General features: G+C 35.2%; 1 protein-coding gene across 3 annotated transcripts; it reads right to left on the reverse strand.

Annotated features, from left to right (window-relative positions):
• Positions 1-1,750: 1,750 nt before the first annotated feature.
• On the reverse strand, positions 1,751-26,084 carry LOC128858923 (transcription factor GAGA). Of its 3 annotated transcripts, none has more exons than XM_054095507.1 (2): positions 25,923-26,084; positions 1,751-4,200 (listed from the first exon to the last, which is right to left on the reverse strand). In XM_054095507.1, the coding sequence occupies exon 2, from the start codon at positions 3,935-3,937 to the stop codon at positions 2,360-2,362; it is 1,578 nt and encodes a 525-aa protein (XP_053951482.1). In that variant the 5' UTR covers positions 3,938-4,200; positions 25,923-26,084; the 3' UTR covers positions 1,751-2,359. The 3 variants fall into 3 exon arrangements, with proteins under 3 accessions (XP_053951482.1, XP_053951480.1, XP_053951481.1); XM_054095505.1 differs by having other exon boundaries at positions 25,748-26,084; XM_054095506.1 differs by lacking the exon at positions 25,923-26,084 and adding an exon at positions 5,778-5,922.
• Positions 26,085-26,397: the final 313 nt, after the last annotated feature.

A 26,397-nucleotide genomic window follows, 5' to 3' on the forward strand; every position in this document is an offset into this window, starting at 1 on the left:
CAAACTATAAAATATAAATATTTACAAATAAAAATTATTTGTATTCAAGGAAGAGTACTGTTTATGGTAAAGGTAAAACAGCTTTAAAATGCTGCAAAAAATAGGTAAACAGGTATTTGGCGTTTAGTGTAAATTCAAAGAGGCGCTACTTTCAATGAAATTTCTCAATGCAGACCAAAAGTGAGTAGTTTTTATTAAGGGTTGAAAAAATGTAAATTAAGACTGTAAACAAAAATGTTGTTTGTCAGGATGTACACCAGCGCAAATTTGAATTTAAAATGCTTTTAACCGTAGATCGTTCCTTGTATCAAAAATGATACATTTCATATTTTAGAAGCCAATAAATTCGTCCACGTTGGCAACACTTACCTCAACTTTTATGACTTTGTTTGTTCCGTTGATATAAGCATTTTAAACTGAGTTTCAAATTTTAAAATCAAGTAGGCCGCGAGAAAAACGAAAACTTCATAATTCTACTCATTGTATCATATTTGATACATATGAAATTTTTAATGATTTTTCGTGCGAATAGTTTTAGTTTCATCCTTGTTTTGACATTATTCGGATGTTTTTTTGTGAATAAGTGATTGTTAGTGAAGTTTGGTTCCAAAATGTCGCGTCCGCAATATTTAACTTTAGAGGAGCTGGTGAATGAAGTTCTGGATAACAGTTCAAACGATGAATCTGAAAATGGAAATTTTTCCAATTCAGAAACTGAGGCGGAGGACTATGTGTTTGAAAATGACTCAAATGAAAGTTTTTTATCAGATATTTCTGAGAATATTGGTCTCAACTTTGATATTGATCCGTTATATACTGCAGAAGATGGTACCATATGGAATCCAGAGCCATACACCATCGGTCGTTCAAGGGCGGAAAACGTCATTAGTTTGAGACCAGGTTACTAACTGTGCTTTTTTATATTACGATTTTTCAATTTACATACTGACTTACTTCCTTTAGGAGTAACAAGAAACGCATCTAGCCGAGTTGGAAACATCCGAGATTCCATGCTATTATTTTTCCCTACATCGATTACGAAAATAATAATTGAAAATTCGAATAAGTATGGGAAAGAATTGCATGGAGATAAACATTTAGAAATTGATGAAGATCTACTCCTGGCTTTTCTGGCTGTTTTGATATTGGCTGGTGTATATAAGTACGTTAAAACATATATTCAAAAACTAAAATATCATAAATAAAAAACTTTTTTTTTTGGAATACTTATATAGATCTAAAAATGAAGCTTTGCATGATTTATTCGATACTACATATGGACGACCTATATGACCGAAAAAACATTTTTATATGTATTGAAAGTTATACGCTTTGATGACGTACTTAGTCGACGAGAGAGAAGAAGTGAAGATAAATTTGCACCAATTCGCGATCTTTGGGAGTGGTGGGTAAAACTACTCCCTACGTTCTATAATCCTCATGATTGCATCACAGTAGACGAACAATTATTGGGTTTTCACGCCCGCTGTAAGTTTCGTCAGTACATTCCGTCGAAACCCGAGAGGTACGGTATAAAGTTTTGGTTGGCCGTTGATTCCGAAACATGTTATGTTTGGAAAATACAGCCTTATTTGGAAAAAGGAATTACTGGAGCTCCAGAGCGCAACCAAGGCGAGCGGGTCGTACTTAATTTAGTGGAAGGATTGAAAGGTCACAACGTTACCATAGACAACTTTTTCTCGTAGCATACTTTGCGTCAATAAAGCTAAATTTTATAACTATCTCAAAATCTAGTTAAAAACACATTGGTTTGTGTCATTTTTAATAATAATTCAGTATGTATCAAAAAAGATACACGGTATAGAATTGTGAAGTTTTTTGTAGGGCTGATCTACGGTTAAACCATCAAAAACTTGACTATGCGAGAGGCGTACGAGAAAAGTGTGATAGTTGAAACAATTTTGCACAATTAACAAATACATACATATAAGTATGTACATATGTGAGTATGTATGTATGTGTTTTTGTATGATTTGTAAAAAAAAAACCTATATCTATTCTTACAGTAGAAGCCATAATTATACAAATATTTTTTACATCTTAACTTATAGTTCCTGTGTGTCGGTTATTTAAATAAAAATTAAATTTAAAAATATTCAAATCACTATAAATCTAATTACATAAGTTAATTGGCGTTTCCGGTAGAATGTGTTTCTTTGCTTTACACTTAAGAGTTTTTCTTTTTTTATGGCGCTTATGTGTACACATGTATGTATGTATGTATATAATTGTAGAATCTCACTCGTAACCGTTGAGAGCTTTAAAATCGCTTTTTTTTGCACTTTACTGTGACATTTGACGTTGACGTTTCCCCCATTGTCCTTCGTTGCTGACCGAATTAAATGTGCGTCTTACTGACCACGCTGGCGCCGCTCACCAGCTGATGCGTTTGAAAACCAGGCGGACTATCTGAGCGTTTCATTTGCGACAACGCTTGCGCCATGGTTGCCGCAGCTGTGGCCGTCATCACACCACCACCGCTTGCCGCATTGTTCGCTGCCGATGAAGCGCCCCGTCCTCGCTTTCGACGCGGCAGTATACCCTTGCGTGCCATGAAGAAGCGTATTGTCGAGACTGGTATGTTAAACATGTTGCTAACAGTTTGGAAGGTTTGGCCTTTCGAAACACACTTCGCCGCCTGCGCCAACGATGCTTCGGAGCGGCGCACACGTTTCAGCGAGCCAGCCATTTCGTTGCCAGCACCAGCACTTGCTCCTCGTCCGCTGTGCGCCTGCACGGCCAACGCGTTGAGTAGTGATGCATTGGCCGAGCTTTCGTGTTCGTTATCCGCATAGCTACTGTCCTCATCGTGCGCCGCCACATAGTTGTGATCATCCTCTATGGTGGAGTCGACATGTGCACCGGCTGCGGCAGCTGCTTGCGATGCTTTCAGCTTGTTGGCGGCCATATTCTGCTGCAACGAAAACTTTTCGTACTCTTCGTAAGCTTGATTAGAATTGGAATCGTCAGCGGACTCATCTTCCTCGCTGGCGGCATTCGAATTTGTCGTAGCGCCAGCGGCGGCCATGGCGGCAGCTGCTGCATTCGCTACATGTGCCAGCGTCGCTTGTGGTACGCGCTGTTGTTGTTGCTGTTGTGCCTGCAGTTGTTGTAGGTGCTGCTGCTGCACGAGCTGCTGTTGGTGTTCCAGGTGATTTTGTTGCATCGCGTTATGTGCTACTGAACCGTTGCTCTGTTGTTGTTGTTGCAGTAGTTGCTGCTGCATATGTTGCTCTTGCTCCACTTCGTGCAGCGCAGGTATTTCCTTTTTAATCATAAATGTCTGCTGTTGCTGCTGATATTTTTGTTGTTGCTGCTGCTGCTGGTGCTGTTGCTGTTGCAGTTCTTGCGTCATCATGGCTGCTGTCATGCCGCCACCGGCGTGCAGCTGTTGTAGCGCACTCGCCGCAGTGGCTGTCGTAGTTGTGGTCGAGTTGGTCGCTGTGTCCGTATCGGTCTCAATGCCATCCGCCTGTTGTTGCGTCGCTGCGGCAGCCGCTGCGGCTGCTTTGTTCGTTAACGCTTTCAGCTGATTCAAATTTAACGCGGCGTCAGAGCCATATAGGCCGCGTATACGCAACTGCTCGGCGCAGCGCAACAGTTGAGGCAAACCGGCTTGCGTTACATTCACCTCACCTTTGTACATGAAATCGACCAGTGCTTGAATCTCCCATAGCTTGATTTCGCTTGGCAAAATGATGACTGGGTGTTTGCATGGATTCTCAGCCAAAATACTGTCGAAATACGATGAGCAGGCAGCTAACACGAGTCGGTGGCAATGCACTTGATGGCCCTCGCATGCCAAGGTAACATCGACAAAACGCTGTCCGGCCAACAGTTGCGGAAAAGCAGCCCCAATACTACCCAAATGGCTGTTCCAGCGCACACAGAACTCTTGACGCTGTGACGCGTTCATCCTGGCGTTGAGGATTACAGCGGAGCCAGGCGATCAGAATCAGGTACAGGCGTTTGACAGCTGGACGTAAAGGAATGCTGTTGCAGCGATAAATGAAAACTGTTTCACGTAAATATATTCTTTATATTATTTTTTCACTTAGAATTTTTATCGTAGAATTGGCGGGAAGTTCCAACTGCTTTTGGAGTGATTCGGAAGCGCTGATATTTCGATGCGACGGTGCCAAATTACACCTTCCACGGGCGTTTGAAGGTTGTGCAATACTAAAAAGAAAAATACATAGACTTTCAACAGGGGTAGAATAATATTTGCATAGGTGATCTATCTCAGTTTACTGCTCTTAGAACTACGAAGTCAAACAGAAATGTTAAACAAAAAAAAAGGTTGCAGATATTCCGAAAAAGGAGAAAATACGCTTTTTGGCATTATATCTGAAGCATCTAATCAAACACGACGTTCAACTCTCGCCTTAATTTATCCAGTCACCAATCATGAAAGTTTTACGGATAATGTCAAGGCGAATCTATTAAAGGTGGTATCGGTAAATCAGCTGATTTTTATTTTTTCTTTCGCCGTGTCCATGTGGCTGTCAGCCCAGAATGAAACAAGGTGAATTAATTCTTTGTTCTCTAAATACTTTAGCAAAACTTTTTTTTGACAATCAAACGTACAAAGTATTGTTGTTGGTCTTGTACCACCACCTTTAATGAATGCGCCTTGGATAGTTTTTGTATTATTTTGAGTGAAGGAAATTTTCTTACAACAACAACACCAACAAAAACAATCATACAACTAATGGTAGGTCACCCTTTAAGCGACGATTTATATGAATGTATTATTATTACTTCAGCCTTGGAGTAGTCTCGGAAATTTACCTTTAAATTAAAAAAAAAAAACGCTGAGTTAAGTCAGTTATGAATAGTTGATAAACATCCGCTCGCTTTATTGATAAGGTGAGTAAACGGCGCTTAAAAAAATACTCTACGGAAGCGCTAACATTTTCTCCAGTGGCTTTTACAGCATGAACCCTCTAATGCACAAATCCAAGTCGCTGCGCATTGAGATTTCATATTTTTTCTGGCTAATTTAGAGGCACGAAAAACAGGCAGCTTAAGTCGGATTTGCAATATCTGATTTACATATTCAGCTAAAACGCCACGTGATATAACCTGAAAGATGCTTGCGCCGCTAATCCAAATAAATTATTTTTATACTGCAAACTGGCATAGATTTATTAAAATTCATACTAAAAATAATTTATGGACTCTGTGGGTTTTGGCGCCAGCCAATTCACTAAGTAATTCTTTTGACTTTCCACTAAGTAATTCTTTTGCCTCTGGACACTTTTCTGAGACAAATTTTTTACTGCTTTTTCTATAGTTGGTATCCTTTTGTTGGTGGAAATCTATTTCAGAGTTATCAGCAACACGCGGCACATAAACAAAAAATTGTAGAGTTCAAAATTAATGTCGTGAAGTGCTCATGTATACAGAAGTGAAAAAAATTATTAAAAAAAGTTCTAAAAAACAAAATTGTATTAAAAAAATTAAAATTTTTTTTTTTATACTTTCGTTTAAATATATGAAAATTATCGCAACCGCCAAATGTTCAATAAGCGTCACTTAACTTTTTTAACACACACACACACAAACACTAATAACTCTCAATACATATGCAAGCTAAAATCATTATAACGCCTGCCATCCAAGGACAAAGAGGCACCCTAAATTTAAGTATATGTACGTTCACTATAATTAATTACACGCTCAGCAAAAGCAACACCAAAAAATTAAACAATATTTATTAGAAAATCTTTCATTAAAACAAATGAAATACACACCAAGAAAAGTTGAATTTTCTTATTACTTTTTCTTCATCTACATTCTTATTATACAAATTTTCAGCAACAAAATATATTGAAAAATCTGTATGCGAGTAGCGAATTCCTTTTTTGCATTTAACAGAAAACGCCAAAAGACAAAGAAATACTGAAATGGAAAAAGTAATAAAATAAAAGTAGCAGCAACAAACATCTACATACATAAGAATAACAACAGCGGCGGCAGCAGCAGCAGCTCAACAATAATGGCAACAGCAATCATAACAACAAAAATAAAAACAACAATGACAACGCCAATAATAAAACTGCAGCGCAAAATTTTGAACACTGTACTTTAGTATTTTTCAACAGAAAAGAACGAAAAGACAAAAACATCAAGGAAAAATAAAAGGAAAAACAGGCAAAAAGTCACATCCAATCTGTTAACCAAACGACCACAGCCAGGCATAGAGCCACCAGTCAGAACACATGTGGCAGCGCGTACAGCGCAAGAAGAGGCAACCGAGGCCAGACTACTGCCACAATATCGGAGACGTTGTAGGCAAGATGAGAGACAACAAAGAACATTAAACAACAACATACAGGCTACAAAATGTGCTCGTAGGTAAGCAGTCAGGACTGGCGCGACCGGACCAAACGTATTTAAGTGTGTATGTGTGCCTGTGTGGTGTGGAGAGAAAAGAGCGCGAGTTGTTGCTACTACATTTTATGTTTAATGCTCAAAGGAGGCGAGCGGTTAATGGCAAAGATTTTAATGGTGGTTAAACAACATTGAAAGCGAACCGAACACATTAATAAAACTACAATATGGCATACAAAAAACAAAAAAAAGAACAAGAAGAAAAATTAAAAATACATATATATTACAATATATAAAAATATGTATAGGCACATAAAAATGCATGTATGTATGCGTGTATGCAGCAGGAGTCAGGCAATCAGAAAACAATGAAGAATATAGAAAACAAGAGGTGGTAAGAAAAAAATTTAAATAAATATGCTTTAGTACATTCCTTGCATGATGAAGCAGCAAAAACGCAATAAGTGGAAAAAAAAAACAAAAAATAAAAATACCACAAACGAAGTCAAGACTTTTAGCAACCACAGGAAAGACAACGACGCAGGAAATGCCAACAGCAAGAAGAACAATTAAAAAATTATTGTGCATATATGTACGTATGCATGCATGTGTGGTAGAACTGTACGCAACCTACCAAAGAAATAAATGAAAAAATTGAAATGAAAATTAGTAAAAAGTATAAGCTGAAAGACACCTACACACATAGTCATAGTCAAGATAAAGCCAACTCTAAATAGTTAAAGCACACTTTAATTAAGAGTCCAATTTATCCCACTTAGACGAGTTGGAAGCGACGACTTTCACTCCATAGCGGATTTCATGTTTAAAGTTGCAAGTAGTAATGTCTTAAAATCGAATAAAAAATTATTTTTGTTTCAGAAAAAATCTTTTGTTTTGGAAATGTTGAATGTGAATCTATTTTATTGCCCATAAACGTTCAAAAATTTATTAAAAAATGTTAAACCCATTCGAATTAGATGATGATGGCATTTATTAAAGTTATTAATTTAATATTTAATTTTAAATAAATTTAATATTTATTACTTTTAAACTCTGATATTCGCCAAAACCATGTTTAATTCATAATTCTAGCTTTAAATATATAAAATCCGAGAGAACAAACAAAACCGAGATAATCCGCTCTCGGCGATTCATTTCGAAATTACTTAACTCTCGTTTCTTTCCCCAACATTATTCAGCTCTCATTCAATTCGCAGAATGCAAATACAAGCCAACAGATCTATGTACATAAGTACATATAAATATGCATATCTGAAGAAGCATGTCAGCTGACTTAAATGCATATACATGCATATATTCTGAAGACAGGTGGAGTATGAATCGATATAGAGAGATATTGAATTTCAGCTGTCGAATTTTTCTTAGTAGAAATACCTATATGGGCAGTCGCCTAAAATTTGTTTTTAATGATATACATGGTTGAAATCATCTTTGTTGAAGAATAATTAATTTGTAAGTATAAAAAACTCTTCGTTAAAATATCAGATGAATTGCAATATTTGCGCTCTCTTTAACATGACGTCGCTATTTTTGTAACGTTGTCACATAAGGGGAATTTACTAATGTCACATCAAGTAGCAGTCGAACTGTGTGGCAACAACTCCTTAAGGTCTAATATTAGCACACTATTAGTCAACGGGTGAATTGGACAGCTGCAGTATACAAACAGACAAACAATGGAGCGAATAAAGGTCAAAATAAAGGTTTCCGTCACTCAAAATAATTTTTTTTATTTAATGAAAAAGGTATTCAAAAACATAATTTGATCATTAATTTTGAACCACCTGTTGTTTGTGAAGATTAGCTAAAAATTAGCACTGCCAGTTTAAGGACGTAATCCTTATACAGACCATGACTTGTATACGCCTCGCAGTCTCATTTCATCTAGAAAGCCTGATGGTGCTTCCGCCAAATTTGGTGAATAAATTTTTTCTATCGTGATAGATACATAGCATACAACAATAAGTCACATAAGGTAAGACGAACGAGTAATGGTAATAAATAGGATACCGACGACAAGACACAAACATGTGCGTGTGATCATTTACCATGTCAGTTATTCCCGGCGGCCGCCGTAGCCGAATGGGTTGGTGCGTGTCTACCATTCGGAATTCACAGAGAGAACGTAGGTTCGAATCTCGGTGAAACACCAAAATTAAGAAAAACATTTTTCTAATAGCGGTCGCCTCTCGGCAGGCAATGGCAAACCTCAGAGTGTATTTCTGCCATGAAAAAGCTCCTCATAAAAAATATCTGCCGTTCGGAGTCGGCTTGAAACTGTAGGTCCCTCCATTTGTGGAACAACATCAAGACGCACGCCACAAATAGGAGGAGGAGCTCGGCCAAACACACAAAAAGGGTGTACGCGCCAATTATATATATTGTATGTATATATACAGTAGATTCTGTTTTTATGCGGTTTTGAAATAGTGCAGTTTTTTTTTTAATTAAAAAATGCATGTCCACCTATCGGGAATTGTACATATAAACAAGATTCTAAACCAGCTAAGCAAAAACTCATCACAGACTACATCAAAAATGCTAACCCTACAAGTATGGAATCGCCTGCATCACCATCCAGATCAGTCGTGTACATTTCCTCAAGTGACGGAAGTGATTTTACGCCAAATCCTAACCGAATGCGCAACATGCGGGTATGGTCTGATTCTATTTCTGACGAGGTAAATTTGTTTTTCGATTCTGACGTTTCTTAAATAAAGATATAATTTTCAAAAATACAATTTTTTGCTTGTGCGATTTTATTAAATTATTTCAGATTCATGCGGTCTATGGAACGTATCTATAGTTATAATATGGGACTAGTACCCTTTTTTTATGCGATTTTATTACATTAATTCAGATTTATGCGGTTCTTAGCACTTTTGAAACGTATCTATAACTTTACTATAGAACTGGTAGCTTTTTTTATGCTGTTTCTTGCGGAACGTATATACCAAAAATTATTCATCGCTCATAAATTGAGAGAAGAAAATGACAGAGGCAAGATAGTCGCTTACTTTATGCTGGAGAAATTTTAGCCAGACGAAATTATCCATCACGAACTTGATTGAACTATTGTAAACAATCGAATTTATTTTTTGTGTAATCTGATAATTTGCGCAATTTTTCCCTTGCACCGGTTTGCAATTTAAACAAAAAATTGTAAACAAACTCAGCTGATACATCTGCTTCAAACGATTTTTGTAAGTGATGGCAAATTTTCCGTCCGTAAACCTTCTTGCTTTTTCCTCTCTTTCGGAGAGAATCTTCACTTACGCTAGTACGGTTATTTTAAGCCGTCCAAGATTGAGGCAGCATCTCCTTCACATGAAAATGTTGAGTGTCGTTATCTAAATTAATATGTTTCGGTATTCGAAGATATATTCACTTTATGTCGCATAGATCGCCACAGGGTTTCTTCATCCGTGTTCGACTATCTGCCGATTGAAACTTCGTATAATTTCAACTGCTCAGTTTGTGATATTACTTTCGCCCATGCGGTTTTCACCTTTCAACACAATCACAAATTGTATAATATAACAGAATGAACAAAGCCGGAGCATGTGCACACGATGTTGACCCTTATCGCTGTACTATTATATTTACATACGACTGTTAACAGGAATAACAAGTGTAGGTTTAACACAAAGAAGTTAGAGCAAAGTTTTAAACAAAGGCCCAAATATCCGGCCATGATTTGTATATACAAGCATGTACATAGAATAATGCCAATGTTAAATACATACATTTTATAGTTCAATCGATATATGTATGTATATGTGCATAAGCATATATTTAAGCTTGCAATATGTATTTATAAATACATATGTATGTGTATGTATAATCAGTAATTTCATGCAAGAAGTCTTAAAACTAAGAAAACTAAATACACACATACACCCAAAAACACTATGTAGATATTTGGAACATCAACCCCATACCTAAAAAAGGATCTAGTGGATGAAATATAAAGAGAAACAGGAAATAAAAATAAAACCGACATGAAACGACTTTTAACAAAAATAAACAAATGAGCATTAGCGCAGCACACATACACACACACAGCACATATAGAGTGCGTAAACACAAGTCATTCATTGCGCGAGCGCGAAAACGAGAGAAATCACAAATAAACAAAACTCTTGATTTTCATGGTAGTAGTAGCTTTTTGGTTGTGAAGGTGGTAATTAGCAATTGTCAAATATGGTGGAAGGCTATAAATGATAAAAAATTATAACTACGAAAATGGAATACATAACTATATATAAAACTTATTGTTGTGAAGGCATAAAACATTCCACAAACATACATACATATGCATACTAGCGAAAAAATTGGCAAGGCTTCGCCAATAAAGTTTATAAAAATTGGGGAAATACATTTAAATTTACATATATGTACAGTCAGTTTCTTTTATTTTCGATCTTGTTAATGGACTAATTGACTGCCCGTTTCTTCTTGAAAGAATACATTTTAATGTTCCTTGCAGGAATTTTCGCCGTGTCAAAATTTTTCATGTTGGCGTTAGGAGGACATTATATAGTTCCAAAGCACCTCTTGTTAGAACACTGTCTGACATTAACTATCTCGCCTCCTTTTTGGATCTAGACTTTTCCAGAGCGAAACATGTATTTAATACCCAATTAAAAAATATCTTCCTTTGTAAGAATTCTAAATAACTACCTAATATATTTTGTTAATTTAGTTTAATAAGCTTTAATTTTGTCAACTACTTCTATATAAATACTCTTAGTTCTATTGTAGTCAGTAAGAAACTTTGTATTTCTTGACTTTCTAAAATGAATTAATCCTCTCTGTAAGTTATAAGAAATTTTATTTTTTTCTTTTTACTCATTAAAATTGAAGCTAGTTAACTATAAGTTTAATTTTACTTTGATTAATTAATTTAGCATTAATCTGTTTTCATAGTCTGTAAGAAATACTGTATTTTTAGACTATTAATTGAATTAAATGAATTAAATATATGCATAAATACTGTTTTATTGTTCTGAAAAATTATATAATACTTCGATGAGTGAGAATTTAAAATGTCGTTTCTCGAAATGCACTATCCTAATGTACATTTCCACAATTGGTAAATCAGACAAGGATTTACACAAAATATTGCGAAAAAAAGGGGATGAGAGCGCACCACACACACACACACACACACACACACACACACACACACACAAGAGAGGAATGACCACAAGTAATAAAAACAAAAGACAATATACAGTGACTGAAAAAAGTCTACATACACCCCCCTTTTCACTGGATAGAAAGTTCAAAAACTTTACTGAAAAATGTGCTTACACAGTTTTATTTTAAAGCTTGTTCTAATCGTTATAAACTTAAAAAAATCCATGCATTAACATAAAATAGCAAAGCTATGGCAAAAAAACCTAAAACCAACGTTGACAAAAGTTTACATACAGTACACAAATATCTCACTCCAGTGTGGAACACTTCACTTAACTCTGAGTAATATTGCTTCTTAGTATTTAGTTGGTCCACCATTAGCATCAATTACAGCTTGAAGCCGTCGTAGCATCGAGGTGACTAAATTTGTTAACTCTGCAGAAGTTATATTTTTTCAAGCTTCTATGTATTATTCGTTCTTTGAGTACTGAAGCGCTTGAAATCGGATTTTTTGTAATTTTTTGATCTAAAATTTCCCAGACATGTTCAATAATATTCAAATCTGGGCTTTGCGGTGGTGTATTTAATTGCCTGGGAGCATGGTAAAGCAGCCAATCCGATCCATATTACCTTCAATAAATACTAATCTTCCAACTCGAGATGCAATAACAGTTCATCAAACCATTACATTGTCGCCACCATGCTTCACTGTTGATACCGAATTCTTCGGACTCAGTGCAGTATTTTTTCTCTACACTTTTGCTCTTCCTCACTACCGAATATATTAAACTTCGACTCATCTGTACACAAAACTTTTTGCCAAAAAATCCATCCCCTTTTCCCTGTGTGCTTTGGCGAACCAAGTTTATGGTTTTTTTCAGAAATAAGAAGCTTTTTTCGTGGAGTTCTACTATGAAAGCCGTTTTCGTTCAGAGCTCTTTGAATTGTTCTTGGATGAAAACACTTGTTGGATGAGCTTGCTATATTCTCGGCCAATTTCGGAGCAGAAACTTTTGGATTTTTGTCCACTTTTTTTAGAATCAAGCTGACGTCTCTGCGAGAGACTTTGCTCGGGCGGTCACTGCGCGGGTTATCTTCGATAGAGCCACTATTTTTAATGTTTTTTCAACGGTCTGGTCTGTTGCACAACTTAAGTTAAAGATTTTTGAAATTTCGCCATATGATTTTTTTTCTTTTCTCTGCTGAATAACTAAATTTCTAACGCCAACTGATATTTCTTTTCGAGCAGCCATTGTAGATGCTTAAGTATTTAAATTGCAACTAAAATCAATATTAGCAAAGCAAGAAACATAAGAAAAGGAAAGAAATAGACAAACGGTGGTTTAACGTTATCACAACATAGGATATCAGAGTACAAGCTAGGTAACCGCTTTTGTATGTACACTTTTGTCAACGCTGTTTTTGCGTTTTTTTAGCATAACTGTGTTGTTTTGTGTTAAAGAATGGATTTGTTTTAGTTAAGTCGATTAGAAAAAAATTTCAAATGAAATTGCATTAACACATTTTTAAGCAAAGTGTTTGTACTTTGTAAACAACGAAAGGGAGGGGTGTATGTAGACTTCTGTCGGCCACTGTATAAGCCAAGAAAACCTGAAACATAAATGTCAGAAATGGACATAACAAAACAACTGAGGAAGATTACAACAACATTAAATTCGGCCCGGACCGAACATTACATACCTACATACATGCGCACATTTTACTAAAATCTAATTTGGGCTGGCTGTTAATTTTTGGAATCATAAAAATTCATAGATAATGGAGTTATAGCTTTTAACATCAAAGGGACGAACGGAAGTTTTTACGAATACTCAACATCTAAAAAATGGATGCAGTTTTTATTCTATATCGATAATTTTTATGTCGAAACTAAATGAGATAGGGATTAATATGTCTACTAAGTTAGGCAAGTTTTATCAAGTTGTTGTAGAGCGGCCATTGGCGAAAAATTCGTATTTATTTATTTTGTTCATTATTTGTACCAAATTTGAGTAATTTTACTTCATTTGTAACAGACATCTCGTTTTCTTTTTGTTTTTTGAAAATTACGGTTATATGGCAGATGAGTTTGTTTATTGACCCATTTTCAACATCAACCTACATACCTTGGGCAAAGAGTAATATGTGCACCAAGTTTCTTTGAAATATATTAATTTTTGCGCGAGTTATCGTGCGCACGGTCAGATATTGCTAAATTGACTCCTTTCATAATTTTGAGCATTTTGGTATATAAATGTCTATATTTATTTCGATGCCTTTATGCTGTTACAACAACCGTTGGGCACAAGTGCGCGGGTAATAAAAAAATATAGATATGTATGTATAAATCTGCGCAGCAATTGCTGTAAAATATAACATTGCAGTATGAAACAAAAGATCACAACAAAGTAGTAAAAACAACAACAGCATGACATAGTGGAGTAACAGGAACTCCCGTAAACGTATTATATGGACGTTCGTTGCCAAACGCCAAACGATGGTGATGAAGCAGCATAGCGCAGAAGTGAAAATGAGTTACAAATAAGAAAAGAGAGGAATGGATAAACGAATTTAAATTCATGTAAGAAATTTGAAAAATAAAGTTAAATATTCACTGACGGATCCAAATCGGACACTAGTACAACACTTGCTGTGACAACTAGCGACGGTGCCACAATTTCTGTCAGTGCCCTGCCTACATACTGCTCAGCTTTCACAGCAGAAGCAGTACATGAAGCAGTAATGTTTGCCTCCCAAACCAGCCAAAACATGTCATGCGCAGCGACAGCAAATCCGTTATTGAAATCTTGCAGAACCCAGAAAATGATATGTTACTCATTAATATGAAAATAAATATTATTTATGAAAAAAGACGCAGTGAAAATTATGTGTTTCCCTGGTCATGCTGAAATCAAAGGCAACGAAATCGCTGATGAACGTGCCAATAAAGCACGGATACAGTTATTACATTTTTTTGACCACCTCACACCTAAAGATCTACGGATGTATGCGTCAAATTACTTATCCGGAAAACTCACGCCTAATTCGGCCACATATCAACACTACTACAAATCCAGAAGTATGTGAAAACAGTTAGTATTGTGTAAAATGAAAGAAAAAAAAAAATGCTAATACAATTTAACTGCTATGTTTAAAGAACAGTTAATATAACATAAAAAATTAACCTATTAAAATCAATTATTTAGTAAAAAATACTCTATACATTTTGTAAAAAAAAGTACCGGGAATTGTTCAATAAAACGCAAAATAATTGTTTAATCGTGAAAGTTTATTTTGTCGTCTTCAAATAGGCTCTATTCGAAGCAATACACATATGCCAACGTTTAGTCCAGCCATGAAAGCACCTTTTAACCGTAGATCGTTCTTTGTATCAAAAATGATACATTTCATATTTTAGAAGCCAATAAATTCATCCACATTGGCAACACTTATCTCAACTTTTATGACTTTGTTTGTTCCGTTGATATAAGCATTTTAAACTGAGTTTCAAATTTTAAAATCAAGTAGGCCGCGAGAAAAACGAAAACTTCATAATTCTACTCATTGTATCATATTTGATACATATGAAATTTTTAATGATTTTTCGTGCGAATAGTTTTAGTTTCATCCTTGTTTTGACATTATTCGGTCGTTTTTTTGTGAATAAGTGATTGTTAGTGAAGTTTGGTTCAAAAATGTCGCGTCCGCAATATTTAACTTTAGAGGAGCTGGTGAATGAAGTTCTGGATAACAGTTCAAACGATGAATCTGAAAATGGAAATTTTTCCAATTCAGAAACTGAGGCGGAGGACTATGTGTTTGAAAATGACTCAAATGAAAGTTTTTTATCAGATATTTCTGAGAATATTGGTCTCAACTTTGATATTGATCCGTTATATACTGCAAAAGATGGTACCATATGGAATCCAGAGCCATACACCATCGGTCGTTCAAGGGCGGAAAACCTCATTAGTTTGAGACCAGGTTACTAACTGTGCTTTTTTATATTACGATTTTTCAATTTACATACTGACTTACTTCTTTTAGGAGTAACAAGAAATGCATCTAGCCGAGTTGGAAACATCCGAGATTCCATGCTATTATTTTCCCCTACATCGATTACGAAAATAATAATTGAAAATTCGAATAAGTATGGGAAAGAATTGCATGGTGATAAACATTTTGAAATTGATGAAGATCTACTTCTGGCTTTTCTGGCTGTTATGATATTGGCTGGTGTATATAAGTACGTTAATACATATATTCAAAAACTAAAATATCATAAATAAAAAATAGTTTTTTGGAATACTTATAAGATCTAAAAATGAAACTTTGCATTATTTATTCGATACTACATATGGGCGACCTATATTTCGCACAATTATGACCGAAAAAACATTTTTATATGTATTGAAAGTTAACCGCTTTGATGACGTACATTGACGACGAGAGAGAAGAAGTGAAGATAAATTTGCACCAATTCGCGATCTTTCGGAATGGTGGGTAAAACTACTCCCTACGTTCTATAATCCTCATGATTGCATCACAGTAGACGAACAATTATTGGGTTTTCGTGGCCGCTGTAAGTTTCGTCAGTACATTCCGTCGAAACCCGAGAAGTGCGGTATAAAGTTTTGGTTGGCCGTTGATTCCGAAACATGTTATATATGGAAAATACAGCCTTATTTGGGAAAAGGAATTACTGGAGTTCCAGAGCGCAACCAAGGCGAGCGGGTCGTACTTGATTTAGTGGAAGGATTGAAAGGTCACAACGTTACCATGGACAACTTTTTCTCGTCGCATACTTTGGGTCAAAAACTTTTAAAACGAAATCTAACAATGGTTGGAACAATGCGCAAAAATAAGAGATCCATTCCTCCAAAGTTACTTCAGTGCAAAAACATTCCTAGATTTAATTCAACTTTTGCATTTACTCCGGACACTACTCTTGTTTCGTATATGAGCCATAAAAAGAAATGCACAATTGTTATGAGCACAATGCACCACGACGCGAATGTTCTAGGTAACTCAAAAAAATTGCCAGAATTAGTTTCCTTTTATAACTCGGAGAAAGGAGGAGTTGATACGGTGGACAAAATGTTAACCTGTTACAGTTGCAAGCGAAAAAACAATCGTTGGACTATGGCAGTTTTTTCCAATATGATTGGCATCTCAGCATTAAACTCATATATTATATATAATGAAATAGATCCAAACTGGAAGTCTACAAGGAAGCACACAAAACGCAAGTGTTTACTTCATGAACTTGCCATTTCATTAGCTAAACCTTATGTTGAAAAACAATCCCAACGTACTCAAAATGGCATGCTTTCGTCGATTTTCTTTACTGGCGTCGTCAACAGTGCAGACGAGAACGAAGCTGGATCATCAAAAAATGCTCAAATGGAAAGTTTGGAAAAAAAGAATCGAGCAAGATGTTGTATGTGTTATAGTTCCGGAGAAAATAAAAATAAATGGACCTCTTTATATTGCAGCAAATGCAAAAAACCTTATTGTAAAGACAAACATATGGAAAATATTTGTACAAAATGCGTCAATAAAGCTTAATTTTATAACTATCTCAAAATCTAGTAAAAAACACATTGGTTTGTTTCATTTTTAATAATAATTCAGTATGTATCAAAAAAGATACACGGTATAGAATTGTGAAGTTTTTTGTAGGGCTGATCTACGGTTAAACGCGTTTGAAGAGATGCTGTTGTTGTTGTTGTAGCAGCATAAACATTCCCCATATTTACATACGGGGATTGCTGCTGGAGTGACAGTCCTTGGCCGGATATAAATCCGGGTCGTTTCGGTAACATAGAACCGACTGTGGTGGAAACGTTTGAAGAGATCTTCTGCAGCTCCTTCAGCGAATTCTCCTTAATGGCCTCTATCATCGACTCATAGCGGCGTTCGCTAGGGGCAATTTAAGTTTTAGGAAAAGAAAAAAGTCAGTCAGGGCCAAATCTAATGAATATGGTGGTTTTTTGATGATATTTGTCGAGTTTTTGGTCAAGAATGTGTTCACAATATGAGCCTTGTGAGCCGGTGCGTTATCATGGTACAAGATCCATGAGCTTTGTTTCCACAAATCGGGCCGTTTCCTATGCACGTCCTCTCTCAAACGTTGCATAACTTCCAAATAATATTCTTTATTTATATTCAAAGAAAACGAGTAGCATAACTTTCACTTTTGACCGACCTCGGTTTTTTGGGTTGCGGCTCATGTGGCTCATAGCACCACTCAGCCGCCTGTTGACTGGTTTGCATGTCAAACTCATATACTCACGTCTCATCATTTGTTATGATGAGCTGGATAAATGTTGGGTCCGAATTAACTTGCTCAAGCAAGTATTCAGCCACTTTCTCCGATGAATTTTTTGAAAAAATTCAACTCTCATGAACGAGTCGAGTAGCCCCCCGTCTCATGCCCAATTGATGGTGTAAAATGTTGCGAATTAATTCGTAAGACAAGCTAAGGACACGAGCTACCTGCCTCAAACTTAAATGATTCTTTTCCAGCACCATAGCCTTGACTTCGTCGACGTTTTCATCGGTTGATGGGCGACCACATCGGGGAAAATCTTCCACGACTTCTCGGCCCCCTGCAAAAGCGTTGTACCACTCGTAGATCCGTGTTTTTGATAAAGCACACTCACCATAGGCTTTCTGCAACTTTCCAACGACTTGGCACAAGAAATCTCGTTCAAAACACAAAATTTAAGACAAATTATTTGTTCGATATTTTTATCCATAGTGAAAATCGCTGAGCACACCTGCGGTTGACTGATATAATTAAATGCCAAACGCGCGCTTTTTAAATGAACAATTCCCGATATTTTTTTTACAGAATGTAAATTTCAGACAACAAAATTCTGCAAGTACAGGAACAACGGCAACAAAACATAATTGTTGTCTGAAAGTCTTTTATTCACTTTTTAAGGCAAATCTGGGACTAAGTATTAAAAACATTGTCCCATGCGGTATGGTTAAGCGGTGAATTTCAAGCAAGATGTTGGAATTATGGTGCAGAACTCTTTCTCTGATAATAAAATAGATGCGTTTCGATCTAAACCTTACTATAACAAACTTCAAACAACGACCCGAAATGGGTTAAGGACTATAGGTTCAAGAATTTTATTCAAGTTCTCGATTTGCCTGATATTCGAACGAGAAAAAAAACAAATGTTTGTAAATTTTTATTAAAACATATATATAATATATGCATATGTATGTACCATATGTATATCGATAATTTGGTGTATTAAATATGCTTCGTTTTGGCTTTTCACAGCAGTAAATATATAACAGTAAACTTTCTCAATAAACATTCTAAGCCTGAATGCGCCTACATATTTTTCTCTCTCGCTCTCGTTAATGTTAGAAGTCAGCTGAAATTTATTTATGCCATAAATTTAATATTTATACTTATCAATTTGAGAAACTTGATGCAGTTTCAGGGGGAAAAATATATGAAATTAGTGGCAACATTTACTTTGCAACTTTTTCAGACTTGCCAGTTTGGCGGCACTGTGTAAGTTGGTTTAGAATTCGAAATTTTTTTTTCCGCACCAATATTGTCTCTTAACCCATTCGAGACCGACTGCACACCGTGTGTATTGAATTCCAGTTATCAGTCAGTCTGGAAAAAGTAGCCGTGAGGATAAGACTGGTTTAAACTAAAAATTATTTTAGAAGTGTGTAGAAATAAAATTTGACGTTGGTTGATGATGATGATGATTTGTGGTTTACAGAAATGAGGAAAAGGAACCCAAATGTTGGCATTATGTATAGCGACATTGATTCGGAATATGAAAAAGACATGAATATGAATATAGAACAGTTAGATGATACACTTGATGATATCTTTGAGAATAGTGATTGGGAAGATTGTAATGAAGATGAAATTGAAGAAAGTGAAACCGAAGTTAGTGAAGATTCTGGAAGATGGGCAGATGACGGTGATTTAAAAAAAATTCCTTTTGTCGGTAAGCCCGGTCTTTAAAAGGTACCTAAAGGAGGTGATCCGTACGATTTTTTTGAACTCTTATTTGATGACACATTTTTTTTGTATGACTGTGACTGAGACAAATAAGTACGCCGAAATGATCTTAGGGGAAAAATGGAAAAAATTAACAATTTCAGAAATCAAGATATTTTTAAGCTTGTTACTACATACAGGCACTATAAAATGTCCAAGAATTGAAAACTATTGGAGTACAAGCAAGCCATTTGGATTTGATTGTTTTTCCCGACATATGAGTAGACTAAGGTTTCAAAATATCTTAAGATGCCTTCATTTTTCTTCTAATTACGAAAGTGATAATCGCCTACGGAAAATAATTCCCGTTATAAATTATTTCAATTCAAAAATGAAAGATATATATAATCCACACAGAGAACTGCCAATAGACGAATCCTTAGTTCCTTGGAGAGGAAGCTTAATGTTTAGGCAATATATTGCAAATAAAAAGCATAAACACGGTATAAAATTATATATTTTATGCGAAAGTTCGGGGACTGTATTGCGAATAAAAGTATATACGGAAAGTGGTGATGTTATTAGTGGCAAGGGACATGTTGATAAAGTGTTTTTTCATTTGATGCAAGATTTTCTGCATCAAGGACATTCTGTGTTTATGGATAATTTTTACACAAGTTTTGGTTTAGTAAGAAAATTGATTGACTGCAAAACTTACTGTACAGGGACTTTGAGAAAAAATGAAGTGATTTCTCGCTACAAAAATAATGTGATAATAGGTAAATTCAAAGATAAATGAGACGATTTATTCATTTCAAGTGAATATAAAGCGACTTTAGAAGAATACGAAAATAAAAGGAAAACTAAAATCCTACAACCAATTGCATTGCATCACTACAACAAGTACATGAATGGGATAGATCGCATAGATCAAATGCTGTCATATTATTCATGCAGAAGGAAAACATTCAAATGGTATATAAAATTATGGATTAATTTAATAGAAACTTTGCTGCTAAATTCATTCAACCTACACATGCCCCACAAAGTCTGCGTTCACTCGAATAGCCTTCTTAAATTTATTAAACACAAAATAGAATATTTTGATTAAATTGAAATCTTTACAATTTGTTTATTCACTACATTCCCAGCTTTTAAGGGCAAAAAAAAAAAAAAACGAGATGAGGAAACTTCACTTTTTAGATATCGGAAAATAATTTCAGCACCATGTAAATGTGGCACCAAAAAGTCTGCGTTCAGCCTGTTTATTTTAATGATACCGTTATTTTAAGATAATTTTCCTTGTTTGTATTAATTTTTGATTGCGCATTACTTCGACTGAATGTTAACAAAGCTTAGTTGCACATTTTATTTATAACTGGAGATAATTAAAGAACATGGAAGGAAAGGGAAAAGAAATAAGGGTTTCTGAGAGGAAAATAATTATAAAAATGTGGAAAGACGGAAAAAGTTTCCGAAATATTAGAAAATCTATTGGGAGAACGTATTCCTCTATTCAGCGAGTTGTAACAAATTTTCGGCAAACTGGAATTTTTACATCTAAGCCCAGGTCAGGGCGTCCGAAAAAATTATCGACCCGGGAAGAGCGTTCTATAATCAACTTGGCAAAGGTTAACCCCCGGATTACATCCTCAAAATTAGTTGAAAACATAAATCAAACATTTAAAAAAAGTATTTACGCTGAAACTGCAAGAAAAGATCTACGTCAAGCTGGATACCATGGTAGAGTCGCCCGAAGAAAGCGTTTCATTTATCTTGTGAACAGACGTAAACGCATTCAGTACATAAATAAGCCTCCCGAGTTCTGGAAAAAAGTAATATTTTGAGACGAAAGTAAATTTTGTATATTCGGAATAAAAGGCCGTCAAATTGTTTGGCGAAAACCTGGAACTGCTCTTGAAAAGCAAAATCTTGTTGGCACGGTTAAGCACGGAGGTGGCGGGGTTATGGTTTGGGGCTGCATGGTGGCAAATGGGGTGGGTCAGTTAGAATTTATTGATTCGACTATGGATAAATGGGGATACTTGAAGATACTAAAACGGAATTTAAAGCAAAGTGCAGAAAATCTCGGCTTATCAAGAACATTTTGGTTTCAACAAGATAACGACCCGAAGAACACAGCCGAGATCGTTAAGCTTTGGCTCTTGTACAACGCCCCAAAACAGCTTAAAACACCGCCACAGTCCCCAGATCTTTACCCCATCGAGCATCTGTGGGATCTATTGGAAAAAAGAATTCGTCAGCAAGTGATTACTAGTAAAGAGGTTTTGCGGAGTGTCATGCAGGCAGAATGGAAGAAGATAATAGCAGAGGAAACAGAGAAACTAGTAAGTTCAATGCCAAATAGGCTGAGTGAAGTCCTGAAGCAACGTGGATATCCAACTAAATATTAGATTTAATTTTTGCATATAGCATATCATGTTTTTGTATTAGACTTTAAGACTGAACGGAGACTTTATGGTCGCTTTATTTACTTGTTACAGCCATTATTCACCGTTATCTAAAAACTTATGTGAGGAATCTTGAAATTTATTTTTGTTTTTGAAACTTAAACATATAAATATATACAAATTTATAAAAATTATAAAATCAGGTTGTGTGTTTCATTCACTAACAAGTTATTGTAGGGTGAACGCAGACTTTGTGGGGCATGTGTATATAAAACTTATTCACCATCAACAGCAAAACTGAATTTTTATCTCTATCGCCTGGAGATTTTAGACAAATTAATTGGAAATCCTCAGGACGATGCACTGACCTCACCAGTATCAAAGGATCATCTACCTGAAATTCTGCCTAGAGGTAAGAATAGAAAAGTGCAAGGAAAGATTTGTCGACAATGCTCTAAAGACGGTAAATATAAACGCACTAATTACTCTTGCCCTGCTTGTGTCGGTAACCCTGGATTGTGTTTGGGAGATTGTTTCAACCGTTATCACTATGCACAACAAATGTAAGGGTCGTCCTTTCAGGAAAACTTCTTACCTTATACAGAAGTAGTAAAATTTTTTTTATTTAGGTATATACAATAATATAATCAATATGTTTTTCTTCATCACTGAACCTAAAATAAGGATTTCATGTTACCTGTCTACTTTTGGAATAAATGTTTTTCAATTTAATGTTTTTGTTAATAATGTTTTTATTTTATTTTGCATTGCACACTTGGTGTTCAATCGGTCCCCAGTAATAAAAATATTCAGAGGAGCTACCTGCACACACGGTGTACAATCATGTTATTTGCACAATCATGGAGTTACAAAGTGACTGATTTCTATTGCAAATATGTTTTTTATTTAAAATGGTCAATATAAAGCAAAAAAAAAATTTGGATTCTGGGGATAGTCTCCAAAAACATGTGCTGTCTCGAATGGGTTAAGGGGTTCTATACATACAGTTATATTAGAATTTAAAAAAAAAATGGATTTTTAAAATTTTTTTTTTCTTAATGTATATGCATATTATATATGTACACTATTATACATATATTTAAGAATACACACAGAAAATTTAATATCGTTCCAGTGTATATTTTCGAAGTAAAACGCAAACTTGAAAAGGCGTTTCCCATCCTATGTAAAGTGATTTTCAAACTTTAAACACGTTTTTCTCAAAATGGTGTTTTCAAGTCGGTGACCCACATTACTCGAAAACCGAAATTTTGGTCAAAAAGAGTTTTTTTGTTTTTGAGAAAAAGCCGTTTGGTCAAAAAAATTATCTTGCTTAATCCCTCGATTAATTACTAGATTTAACATTACTTTAACTTTGGTTTTTTAGTTTCAGAGGATCCAGTTCAGAGATATAATGGTCACCGCAAAACATCTTTTTTGAGAGGATCTCCGGGAGGATCAGTTGTAGCTCCTTTCCAAATAAATTTTTTTACTAATACTAAGCCTTAAAGTCTGGCGGCCGCCGTAGCCGAATGGGTAGGTGCGCGACTACCATTCGCAATTCATTGAGAGAACGTCGGTTCGAATCTCGGTGAAAGCAAAATTAATAAAAAACATTTTTCTAATAGCGGTCGCCCCTCGGCAGGCAATGGCAAACCTCCGAGTGTATTTCTGCCATGAAAAAGCTCCTCATAAAAATATTTGCCGCTCGGAGTCGGCTTAAAACTGTAGGTCTCTCCATTTGTGGAACAACATCAAGACGCACACCACAAATAGGAGGAGGAGCTCGGGTGTACGCGCCAATTATATATATATATATAAGTCTTAAAGTCTTAAGATCAATAAATTTAAACTTTTACTCTAAAAAATTCCGGAAAATTCGTTTTTTCGGCCCCCTTTAACCCCTTAACCGAGCTCCGCCTGAATCAGAATCAGCAAAAAAAAAACTGTTGCCTCTGAACAACTTTGGTGTCTTGGAAAAATGAATTGAAGGAAGCATCTTTATGCAGAAAACCGCGAAAATCTTCATTCACCTTTGAGTGGCCGGAGTTTTCACAGCTTTCCACCATTTTCGTTCAAGTATTTTGCACGAAACACAAAACAGCTTAAATAAATTTAAAAAACATATGTATCAATATTACTATTAAATAATGCAAGAAATTAAAAATCTCGTGGGCCGGTATTACAAATAGTCTTTAATTCTATACTATAAAGGTGAATGTCTGTACGTTGTCCGCGCATCACTACGAAACGACAACACCAAATGACGTAAAAATTTTTATACATTCATATTTTCACCCAATGAAGGTTATAGGCGTGTTTTTATGATGGAACTCTCTTCCCACAGCCCATTCGTCACTAATAATCGAATATTTGCTTAAATTTAATCTAAAAAATCTCAGTTTTTCCTATTTCCCACTATTTATATATAGCACACTCTAGACTTCATAATCCGCATAAGCTGTTCAACTATGACCCAAATGTAAAGTTCAAAAACGGTTTGAGATAGAAAGTTAATAAAAATAATTTTACTTAATATTTTTCTGATTGGTTGTTTTGATTTTATGCAACGAGGTATAGCAATGGATGCCGGGTATTGTAATATTATGGTTATTAGTAAAAAAATATTTTCTATGAAATTATTGTTTGTAATTCTTTGATATACATATCCTAAATCCCTCAAAACTACTCCTACGCGAGCGGGGGCGCGGGCTAAAGCTAGTTTACCTATAAATAAAAAAAATTTACTCTTCTTCTATTCTTGTAAAAAAAACTATTAAATGACACGAATGGTACTATACGAGTATATACATATGTATGTATGTGTGTTCATAAATAAATTTTGAATACACTGGCATTTATTACAGATATGCATATCTCTTAGACATGCAACTTTAAATTAAAAATGCTTAAAAATTCAAAATTTTATTGCAATTTTTCAAAATAATTGTCACGTCTTATATCACCTCCTGCATAACTCCCTGCCACCATTAAAAATAATTTTAAAACGTCAGCTTCACTTCCTGCCATTATTGTCTACAATAACGTGTTTTAGCATTTTTTATTTGTATTTGTATGCCATTCGCGTGTTCACAATAATATACACAATCAAATTTATTTTTGTACGCATTTTTTTTTCATAAAATATCTTTGCGTTGGTCATTTTTGTAGCAATGTATTATTATTACTATTCTTTCACTTTTGCAACAACAAATTGGTAAAACTCTAAGCAAATGAAACACTAAAATCAGCAATAGCAGCAACCACCAAAGCGGCTGACAGTAGAAAAAAGCTAAAAACAAGCCATGCATTATAAAAATAGCGCAACAACAAAGACTCAGTCATTAAAGAGGAGTTTGTGTTGCACAAAAGGAATACAGAGAAAAAACTAGCAAAAGAATATAGTACATATATATCGTACTACATGAAACAACAAATATCCAAACAGAACCGAAGCCAAGTGCAAGGCACCACAGGAGACGTATATCCACATATGCATATGTATGTATGCATATGCACACAAATGTTTGTGGGCAAGTAAATATGTATGTATTTAAAAGAGAGAATACCAACAGCAGCGAGACAAACAACCAACCAACGAAGCACAAAACTAGAACGAAAACCGCAAAATAGCAGAATTCTGCAAAACTATTAAAATAAAATGAAGTGAATTATTTGTGATAGTTGTACTAAATGATGTACTAGAAATTCCGAATATGCGAATAAACAATTCGGTATACACAAATGTAATAAAATAGCCTAAAGGACACCAATATAAACCATAAACCGTTTTTCATGTGGTCGCTTGCCTTATAATTTTTGTACTAACCTTAATTCGCTAAATCCAACCGCGTCCTTTTTATTTCTTTTTGTACATAGCTATTCACATAAATAATTTCATACAACATAAGTACAAGTAATCAATTATTTTAATTAAATACATTCCATGCTGCTGCTCTTTATAATATTCAGCAATTACTAAATTATTGATTTTTCTCACTCACTATGGCGTTGCAACGCTGCTAGCTTTGGCACACACTAAATACATTTAAATTTTTATTCACGAATTTTTGCGTCCCTTCGCCGCTGTACACTTTCTTTGCCTCTTTTTTGCACAATTACAATTGTTTACATGCCTTGTTTGCTGGCTATTGTGACTCTGTGAGATTTGAGTTTGTCCGCACGCGCGGGATCACCCGTTGGGCAGGGTTGTATTGAAGGGCCAATCTTATTTTGAATTTTCATATTTTTGTGTAAAAAACGCAGTGGACGTAAAAATAATTTGCAAGTAAACTTTAAATTTAAATATAAATATGACAACGATTGTTTGGATTATAAATGCGTATAGAAATTAAATTGTGTACTCTAAAACACAATTAATGAAACTGTGCAAGTCGAAGAATGATAGAGAAAGATGCTCAATTCGCCTCCCAAAATCTGAGATTATAAAATAATCTTAGATAATAACCATACTTTTTG

Source organism: Anastrepha ludens, chromosome 3 (genome assembly GCF_028408465.1).
Source record: "Anastrepha ludens isolate Willacy chromosome 3, idAnaLude1.1, whole genome shotgun sequence".
NCBI lineage: Eukaryota > Metazoa > Arthropoda > Insecta > Diptera > Tephritidae > Anastrepha > Anastrepha ludens.